Source organism: Dendrobates tinctorius, unplaced genomic scaffold (genome assembly GCF_039654945.1).
Source record: "Dendrobates tinctorius isolate UK_male_01 unplaced genomic scaffold, ASM3965494v1 ptg000156l, whole genome shotgun sequence".
NCBI lineage: Eukaryota > Metazoa > Chordata > Amphibia > Anura > Dendrobatidae > Dendrobates > Dendrobates tinctorius.
The window spans coordinates 620,564-641,030 of NW_027361823.1; the positions used below are offsets into that span (position 1 = coordinate 620,564).

The following is a 20,467-nucleotide window of genomic DNA, read 5'->3' on the forward strand; positions in this document are numbered from 1 at the left end:
GACAACTTCTTCATGATGAGTTCATGCTTTTCACTGGAAAACAGACAACAACATAAAGTTAGTGCAAAAATCAAGCTATGAACAAACTTTTAGAACACTAATTAACACAAAACTATATTGAGAACTGCTCAGTTCAAGTACTAATCCAAAGAAATTAATGAGATGATGCGTCGCATTTACCAACAAGTGCTATAAATAAGATACCAAAAATCTCAAAAACTTGAGCCAATCTGGCAAAACTGATGACATATTCAGAATCAGCACCCCAAAAATACCCTAAATTCGATGAAATATCTTTGGCACCAAAAATGCTGTTGACCAGTGTTATTCATGTTCTCTGCTGCTAATCAGAGTGAGAATTGCTCAATACAAAAGGCAGCTTAATAATTTAGTGTCACTAAACATGACCGCCTTCTGAAAATATTGACTTGAAACATTTTAGTTCTTTTTTGTCATCTTTCCAAACTCTATTTAAAAAAAAGAAAAAAAAGAGCTAAAGAAACACAAGTTATAAAGTGGATGATCAAAAGAAAATATAATACTACAATTCAGACAATATGATTTGAAACATTGAAACACGTTTATTAGAAACAGGGCTGGGATGTGGGGTAGGCAGGAGGAGATGACAGTAGATGACAGCTTTTCTTTATAAACTAAAACTGTACCATAAACTACATTAAATTTGCCAAAGGGGGCATGTGCAAGAAGAGAGAGTAGCGCTGGCCAGTAAATGCCTTCACTCACAGGCTGGATTCGCTGTTCTCCTGCATGGCGCACCCCAGGGGTGAGTACTTAGGGTAAGTGCACACGTAGTTTTTTGGTTGTGCGGATTTTGATGAAAAATCCGCAGGACAAAATTCCTGCGGTTTATCTGCAGATTAGCCTGCGGTTTTACACATCATAATGATAAGTGTTGTGAGTTCATTTTCCCCTTCACTACTGAGGCCCGAGGAACTCCCTCTTCTGGTGAAGAAAGGTAGTGAGCCTGATTGTCAAACACCTGGGGCTGATGATGATGACTGGCTGAGTGGAGTTAATGACTGGATATAAGGCTGCCGACGCCCTTCTGGCCTGCGGGTGATTTCTCTGTGGACTTCTAGGAAACCAGTCTGATTCCTGCTCATCTAAAGCTAAGATTTCTGCTTTGCCTTTTTGCATTAGTGTTTTGTTTTCCTTGCTTTTCTGGATTCTGCCATTCCCTGCTGGGGTTAGCTGAATCTCCTTTTGCCTGTTGCTCTGTCTTCAGAATATTCCTGAGTACTGACATAGCTTTTTTGAAGCCTAGCGTCTTCAGGGCCTTTTTTACTGTCAGTTTGTTGGCTCTTATTTTCATAAGGTTTTTCACGGATTGCAGACAGCAGCCTTCCTGTCCTTTCCTATCTAAGCTAGCATGGGCCCCATCTTTCTGTCTGTGTTTTGTTCTTTCTTCTTGCTTCACCGTCATTATATGTGGGGGGCTGCCTTTTACTTTGGGGTCTGCTCTGGGGCAGTTTAGATTTCCCTTTCTGTCTTTAGGCTATGTAGTCCTCCAGCTGTGATCGAGGGGCCTAGGGCATCGTAGGAGCCCCCCACGGCTACTGCTAGTTGTGTTGATAGGTTCAGGGGTCTGCAATCCAATAGCTGCCAACTTCTCTGGTTTTCTGGACTCAGCTAGCATTACTATTTTTGCCTCCTACGGTGACTCAATCATAACAGATAAGGTGTGAAACCGCAGCGGAAACCGCACAAAGAATTGACATGCTGTGGATTGTAACCCACAGCAAATCCGCACGGAAAAATCTGCAGCATGTGCACAGCGGGTTTTTTTTCCATAGGAAATAAAGGTACTGTACAACGCAGCAGAATCTGCTGCGGACCCGCAGAGCCAAAACCGTTGCAGAATCCGCAGCGTGTGCACATACCCTTATACATTTAGGGGATCTGCCACACAGCACACAAGGCATAGAAAAGTGGAGGATACACAACTGACTTACAAGGTGTGCCGTGCTTCCTCCACTGACCTTTTTTACTCTGGGAACCTCAGCAACATCATGTTAAAAAGTATATTCTAATTTTGTGAGAAGCACCTTTATATATCCATATTATGCCTTTCCACACATCTAATATATAATTGCTAATCGGCTCTGTCACGGCTTCCGGCGATTGTGTCGCTATCCCACAACCCACCGCGCCGCACCAGAAGTACGCCGACCGCCATATTGGAATACCCAAATGATGGGTATTCCAAAATGGCACCCGCTGGTGGTACCAGGCCCTTGTGCAGTACCACCAGCTGGACACCGCCGTGACACCCGCCGCCGGATGCCCACCGGGACACCCGCCACTGGACCCCCACCGGGACACCCACTGCCACCGCGGGACACCCGCCGCCGCATCCCGCAGCTGCCTGCCCACCCACCTCCGTGCAGTCACAGCCAGCAGGAAAGACCGGGGCTTGTGGCCTGTACTGGAGATGGGGTGCGGGCGCCCTCTCATGGCGCCGCACGCCATCTTCACCAGAGGCCACAAACCGCGGTCTTTCCTGCTGGCTGTGACTGCATGGAGGTGGGTGGGCAGGCAGCTGCGGGACACACACCCCACACACACACACTACAGACATGAATGTACACATTCACATGAATGTACACACACATACATACATGTACTCACATACATACACACATAGACATGCATACATATATACAGTATAATGTCCCCACACGCACTCACACATGCACGCACTTACACACAAACACACGCATACACAGACAAATACATACACAGAGTATAATGTCCTGACATGCACGCACATACACTCATGTGCATACACACATGCATATATATACATGCAGATACACACATACGTGCACACACACACAGTGTAATGTCCCACAGACACATTAATGTGCACGAACATACACACATGCAAGCATTATATACAAACACACATATGCACATGCATACACACACGCCCGTGCACACACACACACAGATATACACATGTAGATACACACACGCACATACAAACACGCATGCACACACTATAATGATCCCACACGCACATATTCACACACACAATCACGCACATACACACGCAAGCGCATACACACCTGTGCATACCCACACGCAGATACGCACATACACACGAACGCACATACATACGCATACACACAGCATAATATCCCTATACACACAAACACACATGCCAGTTCATACACACACACAGATACACACGCACACACACACACACAATATAATGTCCGCACGTACACATGCACGCACATACACACATGCAAGCGCGAGCATAAAAACACATAAACACAGTGTAATGTCCCCACACATGCAGATACAGAGACGCACATAAACTCGCAAGCATGCACATACAGGCATACGCACGCGCATACACAGACACATACACACAGTATAATGTCTGCGCACACACACATACGCCCATTCACACAAACATGCACACATACATATGCACACACAAACACGCATATACACACGCAAGCATGCACGTATACACACATACGCAAGCATACGTACATACACAAACATGCACATACACACACATGCACATACACACAAACACACGCACGTGCAAACACTCGCAAAAGTACGCACACGCATGCATAGACAAACACGCATGCGCACACATGCATGTACTCACGCACATACACACCCACATGCATGTGCATACATTCACACATACACATACAAACATACAGACACATACATGCACACATATGTATACATACACATACATACATGCGCACACATGCACATACACACATGCGGTATACATACAAGCATACATGCACACATACGCATACACACGCGGACGCCATCTTTGGACACTCAGGTATACAAAGATGGTGGCCACATGACACATCACACCGCCACCCCCAGCGCCACAGAGCTGCCACCATCGTGATGTAACTGCCCTCCCGATGTGATAGCATCGGGCCACATCTAGTTTAGACATAATTACAACAGAGTACTAAAAGCTCACGTATTATCAACACAGTTTTACTTCTTATATAAGTTTTGCTTTAACACATTAGGAAGAGAAAATAACTGGATTAGCTGTTGGACACATCAGTTAAATTAGCATTTGGCTATCATCATTGATGACATACACTATTTTATCTATAAACCACTACAACGTGGAGATATTAACACAAAATGTATTATTTCACTACTAATATTGCTCACAATGTAGTACATTGAATACACAGGCTGCAGAAATACCATAATATATATGTGTAGAACTGATTTTGAGTCAATAAGATTTCTGAAACAAATCTGTGGTGTGTGAACAAAGTCTTACATGCATTACATTACTGGAAGTCAAAGCATTCATTGTTGACAAAAATATATAAAAAAATTAATAGGAAAACTAATGAGTAGAGGTCCCAATGACGCCTCTACAGGGGGTCACACTTTCTGATTAGTGAACAAAGTAACAGAAAAGGTAGAGTTGTGCTGTGACAATTCCTGTGTAAGGCCTGTTTCACACTTCCGTTTTTTGCCGTCAGTGAAAATACGCCAATTTTTGAAAAAAACGGATCCGCCCAAAAAGGGGCGGATCCGTTTTTTCCCCCATAGACTTACATTAGTGGCGGATCTTGACTGACGGTCGTTCGTTCCGCCCGTTTTTTGACGTATCCGCCAAGATTTTAGCGTCTCCCGGGCGGATGAAACGGACCCTGCAACGTTTTTTTTCTTTGACGGTCCGCTACTTTGAAGTGCGCATGCCCGGAAGCTTTACTCCGGGAAGAATTTTAACCATGAAATTCCGTTCCGGGAGCAGCGAAATCTCTCTCTCTCCTTCCGGACCGCGATCACTTTAAATTTCCAGCACATTTCATCTTCGCCGGATCCGACCATTTTAGCGGCCACTGACATCCGTATGTCACATACCGAAGGCGGATCCGCTGCTTTTCATTTTTGGTGGATGTAAGCTGTCCGCCAACAACGGAAGTATGAAACAGGCCTAAAGGTGTGCAAGCGCATGCAACAAAGTCAGACAATTTTGGTGGGACTGGCCAAATGTTTTACGTGTATGTAAGGGCATCAAGCTCTTTTCCGACAGATGATGAACAAGTTGAATTGCAATACCGTCCCCTTCTGATTTGACGGAGGATAAGCATCACCTGATGTGATGTGTAATAGAACTTATCTTCAAGTCAAAAATGGCCAGATTTTGATCGTATTTTACTACTGTTCCCTTGAGTATTCCATTTTTTTCTTTTAAAATCCGCCACGTTTCCAGAGATATGGGCCTTTTTATTTAGTGTGGCCAATAGGCCCATGGTCTTTACAAAAGAGAGCAGTAATTCTGCAAATCTGCCTAAAGATATACCATATTTTTCGGATTATAAGACGCACCACAAATTTTGAGTAGAAAAATAGGAATTTAAAAAAAAAAAAAAATGTTGATGCTTTTCATAATCCATGCTTCTTATTGCTTACTGGGGTGGTGGCTGCGGTGAAGCAGGGTCGCAGGGTCGTTTCTGGAGGAGGCAGGAGTGGGGTGATGCTGCAGGCCGCAGACTGCGATGAGGGGGTGTCCGATGTGCAGTGCGCCGCTGCGGGTGTCCGGTGCTGCTGCCCTGCTGCCTGGAGTGTCCGCCGCCACCACTGCTCGGGGTGTCTGCCACTGCGGGGTAGGCTCTGCCAACATTTCGTGAAAGGCCAGAGCCCCCTGCAGTTCCGTGGTTTTCTGTGTGGTGGTGTCCGGGAAAATGGCCGCCAGGGAGCGGCGCATGCGCAGTTGGAGATCTCGGCATCAATATATCGGGACATGAGATTTCAGTGTATATGTGCATGTAATGTAGCATTAGTGGACTTGTGCCGATTTTCTCCTCTTCTCAGTAACTTCTTCAGACTATCCAGGTCACTCTATGCTGCATGAGCCGGACGTCTCTTTTACAATGTAATTCTATTGAGTCTCACTCTGATGCTCCATTGACTTACATTGCAAAAGCCACTTCTGGGTCACATAGAGCGCAGTGTGACCTGGAGAATCTGTGGAGTGGTGATGTCACTCTGAAGCGGAGCAGAATAGCGATGTATTCTGGAAAATGAGGCAGTAGGTGAGTATATTAATACACTCACACTACATTACATGTATATATACAAAGAACTGATGAAAAAAATATTCATGGGAGGGCTTCTTTAGGGGCTCTTATCAGTTCAGTAGCGCTCCGCTTCCCAGCCTCCAGACTTCCTGTGGGGTGTGGCCTCTTACTTGATTGACAGTTGGAACTTGCAGCATCATTCTACAGCTGGCTCCATCTGGGCGCTTCTGATGCTGCTATCTAAGGCAGTATTGCCTCGGCAGCATTAGTAGCACAGTAGCAGTGAAGCTGGTAGGGATTGAGAGCTAACAGTGCAGTCCAGTGATCCTGGCAAGCTTCAGTGCAGTGCTTGCGAACTCTATAGTTAAGAGCTGGTAAGCCCAACGCATAGTCGGCCAATAATGCTAGACCATAGTGATGGCTGGTAAGAGCTGTAAACAATCAAATAAAAAATGACTTATCTTGATAACAGAAATGACGAATATATTGCAAAATTGCTTTTTTTCTACAGGCACTTTAGACTTGAATCCATATACTGTAAGAACTTAGTAATAAGAAAGATGAAAAATATTTTGTGCAACTCTTCCCATGTGATATATAAACCATGATAAAGTATAATAAAAATACTTAACACTCATTCTTACCCCAAATACGATCATTCTCACCAAGTAGCAGAGTAGGTCCGCTCTCCTGGATGGACCTTGCGCAGATGTCAGCCATTGAACAGTTATCCAGTGACACTTGAGTTCATTTGTCCTTTCTTGTTTCCGCTTAACAACACAGCACGCTCTGGTCCCGATGTGACCAGATGGCAGCGATTTAACAATTGCGCTGCTTCTCGTATAAACAGACTTTTTCACCTCTTTATAATTTTTACAAAACCTCCTGACCAGCAGAGTGGAGCGGTCTTTTCTGCTTCTCGATAAATCATTATCCGTTTCATCCATGAAGCTTTCACAGGTCTCTTGACTTTGTAATGGATTTGAGGACATATCACAAAGTAAATCCTGTCCGTGAGCGCCGTCACTGGGAAAGAGTGGCGCCTTTTCTGAGCACAACCTTGATTGATTATTCACATGATGACCTCCTTCACCACAGAAACCTACTCGTCCATCGTTACTGTCACAGCTTTCAGAACGGCTGCTTAAATGACAGGAGCAGGAGACAAAACTGCCGTGGCAATCTCTTTTCATTGTCTGTAAATGGCTGCCAAAAAAACATGGGTTATTTGTGGCACATAAAGAGCTCTTGGGAAGGGAAGAAGTTAGATGTAATGTAGGAATGCAGCTAACTGCACCTGTGCATTGATCATTTACCATTAGCTGACCCTCTAATGTCCTCTTGTCCACCGGTGATCGATCCACTTTCAAATTAATTTCTGTGAGTACTGCAGGAACCTGGAGCTCCGAGGATAGATTTTTACCTTTCAAAGGGTTGTACGATTTGTAAAATGGATGAAAACCTAGGCTGGCTTTGCAAGCCTTTTCTAACACTTTACTGTTTATGCTGAAGCAGTCAGCCACATTTGATATGCAAGGTTTCCCATGTAGATCTTCTACACCTTCTCTGGTTTCTATCGCAAAAGACTTTACTACAGAATTCCCAACACAATGCCCTTTCGACCTAGTTATGGATGCCGCTGTCTCCTCAGTCTCTTCTTCATGGACTGTTCTGGATCTTTTTATAACCCTACTATCCAAAGTATTCGTAGAATTTTCATCTCCAGTTGACTGAGAAGATATCACTTTTCCACGCACTGACGGTAAAATAACAGAAGCAGCTACGTCCTCCGAGGTCATCTTGACCATCAGGATTTCTCTTGCTTTTTATACTTCTTTAAAATGTCTCATACATACATCAGGTTTGCATTTTGGAGAGAAATACATATCATCCTGGAAAACATTTACTTCTGTAGCAGATGTTGAATTGTTTGTTTTTGTATCTCCGCAAAGCTTGAATCCGATACTGTATTGTCACCAGTCATGCATTTTTAAGGTTAGTTTCATCCAGCTGTTTACTCCAGAGAAAGTAGGAATTATCAGGCTGTATTTCTGGTAACAGTTGGGTGGTTTCCAGATTAATTCCAGGAGATTCTAGTCGAGCAAAATAGTCCATACAATATCATTTCTATAAAACAAGAAGAGAAAAACATGAAGAATAAGTACTGATAATCTGGAGACAGAAAACTTTAGACGCAAAAAAAAAATTGTAACGTTAAAATGAAGAAAACTTAATAGAGTCCTATAAAGGGGCATTCCAGTGAATAGGATATAACTTTTCAATCATCATGGGGTCCAAGACTGGGATCTCCACTGGTCACCAAACTGAATAAAACTGGGTGAAGAAGGAGTTTAATGGAACAGGACGGCCCTTCACTCATATCTATGGCACTGGCAAAAATAGTCGAGCTCAGGATTTGGCATCTTCAGCACCATAGACTTTGAATAGAAAAACAAGGAACATGCAATTCTTCCCTGGCCAGGTTAGAATGAGGGCCACAAGTGGCGATCGTGGAAAACTGAGCTGTGGAACCCATATAGATTTAAAAGTAATGACTGATCAAGTGAATAAGTAATACCTGACTTTAAGCAAATAAACCAAAACAAATAAAATTAGAAGCAATGGTTATTTTTTATCAGTAGAATATCAGAGGCAAACCATGTCACTGCTATGGGGCCCATGGTGAAAGGAGGCATCCCACTAGTGAACTGAGTCACCGCATCTTCCTGCAATCATCACTAGCGGAAAATTCGCTGAATAAAGATTTATTTCACAGGTTCCATCAACGAGTATCAAACTTTTCCTTCACCATTTTATTATTCTCAAAGCATTGCACATTTATGATTTTTTGTCACACATCTCATTAAACTTATTTTGCTTCCTCCTCTCCCACATACATTTTAATTACCCATTCCATGCTCCTTTAGAAGATTATTTCAACTGCAAGATCAGCAAGATCCATGCCTTATATTCTAAGAGTAAGAGTACAGGACTTTCCCTGTCTAAGCCTCTCTTCTCTCTACCTTCAACTCAGGTGAAAGTATTTCTTGGTCCATATATGAACTGTAATGTTAGGACTTCACTCATGTCTTTTGACCAAAACTTACAACATCATAGGAATATGTAAAATTGTAAGTACAGGTCCGGATATCCACAGTCAGTCCTTGCAATGTCCTCTATATACAGACCATGAAATACAGCCATCAGAACCCAACCTACAGTGTACGAATCCTGACGTACTACAAATGAAAGGAATTTCTAAACTGTAACAAACTATAAAATTCCATATCTTGGAGTATAAATTAGATTAAAAAAAATAATCATAGGGTCACTACATCTAAATGAATCTAATCCGATTTTACATCCCCCCTCTTCGACTTCACCTTTGTTTTCTCCTCCATTTTTATACCCTTTGTTTCCCCTCCTTTTTTCTGGCTTTGCAGCATTTTTTAAGACAGATATCTATACATACTTTTGTGGCATATGTTATTATGTATTTTTAATTATTTATATAGACTTATATTTTTATATTCTTAAACACTTAGAATTTTTAATGAATCACAAAGAACACCACAAGTGAGTTTGAACACCATTAGACATCTTTGAGCCGTTATTATAGCTACTTCATGGTGTCCAGACACCTTATCACGTGGACCAGAGGAATATGAACTATACCTTGATGAAGGATAATAGCATTTTCCCAATATGCATGGTTTTTTTTGCTCTTACAAATCGCCATACTCTTTAGCAGGTGACATCGCACACCGAGTCAAGGAACCCACTCACATGGTTACCAGGGATGTTACCAGCCAGAACATCTTTACGGATCTGTGGGAGACCTAACTTACAGATGCCTTAACTAGTTTTTGGCCTCAAGAGCAACAGCACTCAATTCATGAATGCACACATAGATGTCTCTATTGGTTCTAGCCTAACCCACATTTGGCATTGCATGTACACTTAATTAAATTTGTCCATTCTGCTCAAAAGACACTGGCGGGAACCTAAATATAAAGATCTGTTATAAAACAGCTGTCATGGTAGGGTGGGTATTTATGATTTCTCTGTAAGCCCCCACTTATTATTTTCTCCATCTTGGAAAAATTTAAAACTGGCTACATGCTAATAAAATCATACTGTTTTTGCATTACGCCACTGTGTGTCTGTAAATACTCTGATCAACACAGCTTGTTCAAATATATGACATCTTTTAATTATTTTGGCCGCCATTACTAAAGGATTTATTAATCTAAACTTCTAATCCTCAGGCTTCAAAGACGAATGAGCCAGCTGGGGGTTTCGGCTTAATTTTTGGAATGCCGCAACCTCCTCTACTACCATAACGAGTAACCCCATCTTTATTGAAATTTATAAATCATAAGTAGATTTGACATGTCTACGGTATATACAACATCAGATATCTCAGCACAAGGGATGGAGGCTCTCATGAGGAGAGGTTGGAAAAGTTGGGCTCGTTTAGCTTAGAAAAAAGACACCTCATCTTATTTATATGTATAAATACATGTGGAGTCAGTATAAGGGACTGGCACATGACTTATTCCTGCCAAGGACCAAGGGGCACTCATTATGGGAGGAAGAAAGGCGATTCTGGCAGCTAAATAGGAAAGGATTCTTTACAGTTAAAGCAGTCAGACTGTGGAATGCCGACCACAAGAGGTAGTAATATAGAAAAAACACGGCACTCAGTGTGGATGGAGGGAGGTGCACAAGTCGGGTATCCAGCCAACTAACAATGTAGTACAAAACCTTGGCACTCAAAAGAAAAATTGATTTGACAGTTCCTTTATTGTAAAAGGCATCCAGTTAAATATACTTCTTTTACTTCTTTAAATGTTTTCGGTCATACAATTGACCTTCATCAGAAACAGAATTTTTTCACAGTTGGTTTTAACTGGGTATATTCATTAATAATGTGGAGAAACAGACGTCTGGGGAGCAGCAGCTACTGAGGATAAAAGGACACCATTCATGTAGGAAATCACCAGACCCACGGGTTTGACACCTTGGGTTATAGAGGGACCGGTAGATCCAATAATTGGTGTGGGTGTCCAGAAATTTGTCACAGGGAGAGTGAACGCGCTATTCAGGAGAAGCACTGAGGGTGCAGTGGAATAGCGCTTGGTCTGTGGCTGGACGCATGTGCTGCTGGTATGAGAGACGCGTTCACTCTCCCTGTGACACACTTGCCTCCCTGGGCAGGACAGACCATTTGGAGAATCACAGCACCCAGTTGTGGACATTCATGCCTGTCACAAACAATTCAGGATAGTTTCCTGAATATATTACAGTACAAATTTCTGGACACCCACACCAATTATTGGATGTACCGGTCCCTGTATAACCCAAGGTGTCAAACCCGTGGGTCTGGTGATTTCCTACATGAATGGTGTCCTTTCATCCTCAGTAGCTGCTGCTCCCCAGACGTCTGTTTCTCCACATTATTAATGAATATACCCAGTTAAAACCAACTGTGAAAAAATTCTGTTTCTGATGAAGGTCAATTGTATGACCGAAAACGTTTAAAGAAGTAAAAGAAGTATATTTAACTGGATGCCTTTTACAATAAAGGAACTGTCAAATCAATTTTTCTTTTGAGTGTCAAGTTTTTGTACTACAAGAGGTAGTAATGGCAGATACTATAACAGCTTTAAAAAAAGCTTGATACACATAGCATTGTGTGTTATAGTTAAATTAGTGTCGAAATGTACAATTGGTGGAAGAAGGTTGAACTTGAAGGACCTAGATCTTTTTTCAACCTATGTAACTATGCAACTTTATCATACTCAAATGTGCCCAGTAAAAACTATAAAATTCAGTATAAACATTATATTGATTCTTTTGACAAGTCCTTCTACATATGAAGCTAGTCCCGGGGTCAGAAGATCAGCCTGTTTGACTTCCGTAATTTGCAACCGGGCATACGCAGATGTCCTGTATCCCCGAATTAATGGCTGATCGTGAATTAGATGGATGGTCTATTATCGGCTCTCCTTCCTGGCTAATAGCCAAAGATATTAAACTCATATAGTGATCATTAATCTAAGCATTACCTGCAGGCTCTAAATCTGCACACAATTCGGCATTCATGTTTACCAGGCAATGTCCCGCAACATTAAAAGGGAATTGCATTATAGCAGCTCCGTTAAGTTTTTACGGTTGTGTCTGTAGACAATCTTGTCTGTTTCCAATAACACTAGTAAAATTATGAGTGCCAAAATACTGTGACTATAAGTCAGTTACGTACATTTGAATGGGGCTGCTTCTGCAGCATGGGCATAGATTTTCTTTTCTTTACATTCAGATGTTGGGAACAATGGCAGAAATTCCGGTAACAAATATGCCGCAAATTAATTCACCCTTTTAAAGGCTGTAAATAAAGCCTGGGGCAAAGTAAAAAAATAAAACTAGTTAGATAAGTTACTCAAAATTGTGATGAAATTGGTAACATGGCTGACTACTTTCCAGACCATGACGATTTGTCAACGATCTGCTCAAATAGTTTTTGATAAAATGTTATTCAACTCTCGTTTTAGGTTTATATCATCCATTTTGATTACTTTTATACAGAAACATATGGCTAAGTACATTTTGTTTTTTTTAAATACCTTAAAAGCTACGGTATTTGTCCATTAATTTACTTTTATGGTAAAGTTTTGCCTCAGTGTGCAAATACTAATTAAAACTATAGCTGGAATTTGTTGCGTTAAAGGGAATCCAACATCAGATTTTTTGCTATGTAATCGGAGAGCAGCATAATGTAGGGGCAAAGACCTCATTTCCAGCTATGTTTCACTTCCTGGGCTGCATAATGCCATTTTGATCAAATCATTGCTACAGATCTAGCAGTTCTCTAATACTGAGCTAGCTCTCTATAAGCTGTCCACACCACTGATTGGCAGCTTTCTGTGTACACTCTGCATAGGCAAAAAGTACTAAATCAGCGGTGGGGATGGGTTTTACACAAAGTAGGTTGACTATGTGGCACAAGACACCTAGTCCTCTAGCAATAATATCCTGCTGATAAAACACTGCTGAGGCACGGCGGTGCCTGCATCCCCCACTGCGCCACCAATGTTTTTTTGCCACACCAACAGGATCTCTGCTCCTCTAGCACCTGGACTTTTGGCTATATTTGATAATCCGCATTTTTCTGAAATATTGCCTAGCAGTGATAAACTATCAACCGGTGACTACCAAAACTCTACTTCCAAAGGGCGACTATGTGATAAAGGCCGTTGTTAGGCCGAAATGTCAGCTGTCGCTTCATCACTGTCAAATAAATAATAAAAAAGCTCACTAAAGCATATTTTATGTGTGCAGTGATTCTATATTGACTTTATGTGGCACAAGACACCTAGTCCTCTAGTGATAATATCCTGCTGATAAAACACTGATTTTATTGAAATTGCAACCAGGATCCCAGTAACTGACATGGTTTCTGCCCCAACATCATGCTGCTCTTAGATTACATAAAACATGCTGATAGATTTCATTTAAAGCACTAGAGTACCAAACAAATGCTTGCTTCTGCAGTTTTTCCTCACTCTAGTCCTGTTCTCACATGTATGGACTGGCCCTATAATGGTTTGGCATTGAGCAAACAAGGGGTAGGTGCGAGGAGTGGGAAGCAAAGAACAGGGTACGGTTACAAATGTAGTTTGGGCTTGTTGAACTACCAAAATATACCAAACAAAAAAGTGCAGAAGGAGAACATGTGTCATCCACCAAGAATATCAGATTCAGGGAAAATAACAAAACTGACCAAAAGTACTCAAGCTTTATTATAACAGGACACAAGATTTTACAGCAAGCTTTCAATCTTTTATAACTCCCTTAAACACTCCTTCAAACTTTTAGGTGGGGGCTTTTAAAGGCAACATTAGTTGTTTGGGGTTGATCATTTATTTATAGGTTCTGGAGCAAAGACCTTTTTCCGGCTGTAGCAATAATTGATTATTGTTAGTGATGAGCGAGTATACTCGTTGCTCGGGTGATCTCCGAGTATTTTATCATGCTCGGAGATTTAGTTTTCGTCGTCTTATTTGCATGATTTGCGACTTGTAGACAGGCTGAATACATGTGGGAATTCCCTAACAAACAGGCATTCCACACATGTATTCAAGCTGTGCAGATAAGACAACGAAAACTAAATCGCCAAGCACGCCAAAATACTCGGAGGTCACACGAGCATGCTCGGAAACACCAGAGCAAGGAGTATACTTGCTCATCACTGTGATACTTATGTGATATGAATGATGTATGATTGATATTAGAAAATGTATCCAGATGGTAGGTAGGTGATCACGGGTCTTATTATTCCTTTTCAAAAGTATTCAGTACAACATTACCAGAGACTGGGGATTTGACCGCTGAATGACCTCTTTGAGTACATGATGAGGACATGCAGAAGGAATGTGAAAAACAACTATACAGCGCTTGCGTAACACGAGCAGAGCACGAGTTGGAATGTTCACTGCGCAGCTGTACAGCTTGTGTAAACATTACATGTAGAAGTTGTAGTGCGCAGGACTAGATTCAAATCTAGGAACAGTTTGTATATAACCGAGGGAATTTCCACTGGCGAGTAGGGACGTTCCAGGAGACTTATGGACGCATATCTTCTGTGATGGAGTTTTACGGGATATTTCCTCCTCGCCAATCGAGTTCCCCAATAGAGGAGTGATGCTACAATATCCGGTAATATATTGATGCTTACTTTCTCTATGAATAGATGATGTATTGATCATGTAATGTTAGACTAGTGCTGCTAAAATTCATGTGCAAATTTATATGTTAATTCATTAATATCTCTGATTTTAATAGAGTAAAATACTATTGTTTTACTGAGCACAGACTTCTTGTCTCTTGCCTAATTAGTAGATTAGTGAGCGCTACGTATGTAAGGACCATAAGTCCATCATATTGACTCGGTAAGACAATCACTAATTATTTTTCATTTTGATATAAGCTCAGGTTTCACCATGTTCTGGCTGTAAGGTCTTAAAGAGAACCTGCCAGATTCCCAAGGCCCTCCAAAACGCCACCATGTTTTGAGTGATCAGTTTACATTCAGTACATCCAAAAAAGTCCCCTTTCCTGGTCTATAGATTTATAATCTCCATAAAAACAATGTTATAATTGTAGTTGCAATATGCTATTTAGGGGGTAACTAGTTATGGGGTTATTGTTTCCCCCCAATAATCTTCCCAATAATCAAATTTTCAAGCCCCTACTATGGCTATGAGAGACACAATTTGCAGAGTGGTGTCACTGTTGGCTCTTTACAAAACAATGTGGGTGCCTTTGTCTACCCAGTATTGTGCAGTGAAGCCGATTATACGCCACAAGGCTTCATCGGCATACTGCACATGCCCAGGGAGGCAGCTGTCACACAGGACTGCTGAGCCGTGAAATTTTCAGATGTGGCACCCCAGGAGTCCGGTTGCCACAGTGACATTGCCTCCCTCACAGGGGGTGATGTCATGCCTGGAAACAAGGAGGGTTTCCCTAACCAGATAACACCAGCATACAACACCTTTCCTGACTCCAGACCAGAAGGGGGAACTCAATACCAGGCTTCAGGAAAGCATCCTTATTAGTTCTGGCCTGGAAGCAGGGTTAGTCAGACTGTGAGAGTCTGTACAAGGGACAGGAGCTGTGAGGAGCTTGTCCCAAGAGCAGAGTGAAGAGAGCGGAAAGTGGAAGTTTAGGAAAGCCTGGGGATTGGAGCTGTGACCAAGCTCACCCCAGGGAAGAGCGCTTGACATCGGACGCCGAAGTCCGTGGCTGCACAGGTACAAAAGCCCCAACAGCCAAATCCAGAGGGCAGGAGACTGCAGACCTCCTGGTCCCATCACACACCTGAAGGCACAGCAGCACACCGAGCCACCATGAAGGAGTGACACCTGTAAAAGGCTCATGCTGCCTGCCATACATGCAAGGTCTAAAGAACAGTAAGGAACAGATGACTGAGCATAGCTTCAGGCAGCAAGGACCTCAGAGAACAGGGCAGTATGGTGGCCTCCAACATCATCTGGCTTAGGGGATCTCAAATTGCTTCCAGGCTGCCCGGATTTCCATTACCATCTGTAATCAGCGCCCTGGACTGCACCTCAAACTGTGAGTAAATGTGTGAAGACTGCAACCCGCTGTGTCCTCCTGCTTATTTGCTGCATCACCTCAGCCCTGAACTACAACCATCATCGCCATTATTTTACACTATTACTGCCTTGGGACTTAGCTCTACCTGTGAAGAGCTGTACCAACTCTGCTGCATCACCATCAGCCCCAGCTGTCTCTTTAAGCAGCGTCCGCTAGCCCTTGCCGAATACCACAGGTGGTGTCACGAACTATATCTTATAAACTTTATTCCCCTTTTATCATCATTTTCATTGGACGCCCAGGGCCACGGACCGGGTCACTGCTGCCTTGACATATCCCCTTATGAACCGGCCCGGTACCGAGTATCCCAACGGTCCTGGCGGGCGCTCCACAGGGAGCCAGCGGAAGTGGCTAGCTAGGTTCTTTTTTTTGCCCCCCACCTGGAAATATTAATTCGCTGTTGAAACATGCGGCTTCTCTGCACATTACCGGGGAGGAAAAATGCCACGTGCATGCATGAATTTTGCAAGTAGCCAGTGGCGACGCCGTTCTTGCAAATCATGCCGCTGATAACGTGAGTAATAGGAAGATTGGTTTGGGGAAGACAATGTACTTCTAATTTGCATATTGTGATCGATTTTATGGAGATTATGAAAATCTACAATCCATGAAAAGGGTCTTGTTAGGGAATATGTAAACTGTTCAGTAAAGACACGTTGGCAGTTCAGGGGGCCTGGAGAAGAAGACAGGTTCACTTTAAAACAAAAAAGTCTTGAGAAGTTCTGACACTAGGTGGTGTTTGATGAGGTCTGCTAAACACAAATGAAAGAAATAATGAAATTTTCATTTGTCGTTGCAATTCTTACATCATCCAACCAAGAAATACCGCCATCAGTTTACTCTGCTTCCACCATTTAAAAAAAAAAAAACGTTTCTAAATCCTCTTCCTCGAGTGTTGTAATCACAATTGCAAAAGAATATTACAGAGTAAATAGAATTATGATAAATACATAAATGCCGAGTAGGGTTTACAGCCGTGCCTAAAAGCTTTGCTCATCAGAACAGGAGGGATCCATCTCCTATTCCTGCACATACACTGTGTGACACAACATCCTCTAGTTGAGAAAGACAGAACAAGAACTTTCTATAACTGTGGGTGTCAATCAGTGCTAAAGGCACAGGCAAATAATTCATTTCTCAGAAGAATAGGCTCCAGGAGATATTGAAATGGAACAGTAAAGTTGCATCTCAGTCACACTCTATTGGGAAGGGAGAGCATAGGTTCCAATGCCTTGCGTATAATGTTAGATAGCAAATGTGATCATGCACTACATAGGAAAAAAAAAAGATTAAAAAAATTAGTGTCCCATTTGTTCACCAAGCCGTACATGAAAAATGTGTTCCTTGTAATTACTGTAGCATCAATCCGCAACATGGAATAATGAACAAATAATAGCATGCCATCTTCTGTACTGGTGCCAAAATATACAATGCATTGCCAATATTAACAAAAACTAGCGACAATGCACCTGTACAGTAGTCAAATTTTATGTCCTTAAAGGAAATCTGTCAGCAGGATTTCATCCCCATAGTACTTACGCGTGCATGAAGCCAGTCATGGCCAGTCTGTTCCTCCATAGCTAAGAAATCAGCATTTGAATTGATATACAAATGAAACTGAAGAGTTATTTGTAGATTTGACCTCTGCCACTCCAGCTCTATTCCTTGCTCAGCATCGCCTCCTGCTGCTTGAAAGACATCCTCTATGGGTCTATGCGGTGTGACTTTAGGCAAAAGATCCATAAGTAAAGCACGAAGAGGTGGTGCAGGGTGGGAAATAGAGCTGGAGTAAAATAATCTACAGATCTACCATAGCTCTTTAGCCTCATTTGCATATAAATTCAAACACTGATTTCTCAGTAATGGAGGAACAGACTGGCCATGTAAAGATATTGTCAAATTTGTCTTTAAATGAGCTACATATGAAGGAGGTGGACTCAAGCAGGAGATGTTCTGCTGCTGGAAAAGCACCCACACCTTAGGTAGAGTGAGGGTGATTGAGCAGCTCTTTCCAATTGGTGCCACAGCCAAGGAACAGATGTGGATATGGGTATAAAGATAATGAGAAACAAAGTCTGGAAAAATTCCTGCTAGTTTTGTGTGGAAGAAGTCTAGTCTGCCTGTTACAATACTGCTGGAGCATGGCTGGAAATCCAATGACACGAGGAAGACGAATTGGCACAGCAAGTGGTAGTTGAATTTCTTGGAAGTAGCACTAGCAATAGTAGGAGTAATCTGAAAAAGAATGGGAAAAGTCTGGGTGAGATAATTCTCAGGAGCTGGAGACTGGAACTAGGTGCAATACTCAAGCAACGATTTATATTTTCATGTGGCTTTAAGAAGGCCCAAACAGGAAACAAGATGTCTTCCACAAATTCAACATTGGCCATCTTACCTAAGGGCTATTGCAGTAACACAATAGCAGCCTCTAGTGGTAAGGATCGAAAATGATCATAATTTGTCAAAGGGAATAATAGCAGCCACTAGTGGTCAATCCATAGAAGGACAACAGAATCCTGACACTGCCATTAAACGGGAGTGTGAGACCACCTGATATGTACAAGAAGGGAGAAGACACTGGAGAAGAGAACAGTTCTCGCCTGCTTGGGGTAAAGAGCTATATACTTCATAACTATGTTAAAATTTTGGATCCAGGTGTAATTTTCTACTGATAAGGAAAGGGTAATGTGCTGCAAGTGAAGGTTGGCTTTTTGTGAGTTAAGTCGTCCATACACATTAGACTGCCAGCCAAACAATGCTTCGGCAAATCGATTGGACGACCTGTATCTTCGCCTACCCTTCCATACACAAGAGTGCTTGTTCGGCTGAGAGCTCATGAGTTCTGTATGAGAAACTTCAGCTCATCTCCAGGGAAACAATGCGATCGGCAGTCCAAAGATGGACATGCGCGATTGTCATCTTGACTCAACATCAGGTGGTTGGCATCCAGACTCCCAGTGATATCATCGGGTTCGGCCAACATTGGTCTAAGGTGTATGGGGGCCTTAAGTGATCTAGCAGATTTCACAATTAAGGGTCAGTGATGGAGAGGGAAAGTTGCCACAGTGTTAGAAAGTGTTTGCCGGATGTAAAGTTTTGCTGGGAAGTGTACATGTCGAGAAAGAGTTGCAGAAACCCTTAAGGTTATCTAAGGATTGTTATTGAAGAGGATTATGTTTCCAAGCCTCTAACAAGCACAGTACATAATTATGTGGTAACTTGTATGAGGCTGAATAAACCAAGTTACAGTGATATTACTGTTGATTTGTCGTTGTCCGTCTACACTTTCAAGAGGGCTGCCACGTGCTAAATCTTAAAAGAGGACACATTACACCATCAATGCACACACCTTACAAATACAGGAAAGCGCCTTTGCACTCACAGAAACAATAAAACTTTATTGCTTAGGTAGGGAGCATTGGGAGAGGGTCTCGAGTATCCGAGGCCAGCTGAGCATTGGTAGGAGAACACAGACTGGGAAGCATGCTTCCCCTTTATGAATCAGAGACTCAGCCCACAAGCACTAGAAGCAGCACTAGTAGTCTCAGCGAGCGGAGTAAGTCAGTGGTCACATAAACGCAGTCTGACCCGAGTCTCATCATCGTGTGATCCGATTCTCTTGGATGAGGAGAAGAAGAAATAAAATTCTCCATCTCTGTTCTGTCAGGCCATGGAAATTAGACAGCATTCATATGTCATCCAAGTGCAGTCTGAGGTTTTCAATGGACTCACTGACTTCCTGCAATCTGAATATCAGATCAAACTCGGACATGCAGCAAAAACCGAACATGCGCATGGTGATATAGGATAACATTGGTCTGTGTATAATGTTTTGTTAGATCACACTCGGACCAAAAATACGCTCGTCTGCACCTGCCCTCATGCCGGAACATACACCTTGCTTTGTCTGGACATACCTGCATACCCTCAGGCACTACTACACTTCTAGTATCTGGTGGGCATTACAAGTTGAAAATAGGATCTTTGACATGAAATAATAAATTTTCAGAGATGTCGATTAGATGAAAATCAGATGGACATTACATACACTCATTTTCAAAAAAGAATCAGGGAAAAGATAGTAACTAAGCATTAGTCACTGCTTTCATTTTAGCACAATAATTGACCAAAATGGTCCTTTTCGCCTACTATGGCTGACTCATCTATTGTGTGTGGCCAGCTTAAAGAAGGAAATTAACATTCAAATGTAAATGAAAACCCAA

General features: G+C 42.3%; 1 protein-coding gene across 1 annotated transcript in view; it reads right to left on the bottom strand.

The window, feature by feature from the left end:
* The window catches only part of PLCE1 (phospholipase C epsilon 1), a 579,770-nt gene that overhangs the window by 526,580 nt on the left and 32,723 nt on the right, over window positions 1-20,467 (bottom strand). The window contains exon 2 of the mRNA XM_073548121.1: window positions 6,707-8,189. Coding sequence (XP_073404222.1) covers window positions 6,707-7,870 — 1,164 coding nt within the window. The 5' untranslated portion in view covers window positions 7,871-8,189. The remainder of the gene's footprint in view (window positions 1-6,706; window positions 8,190-20,467) is intronic.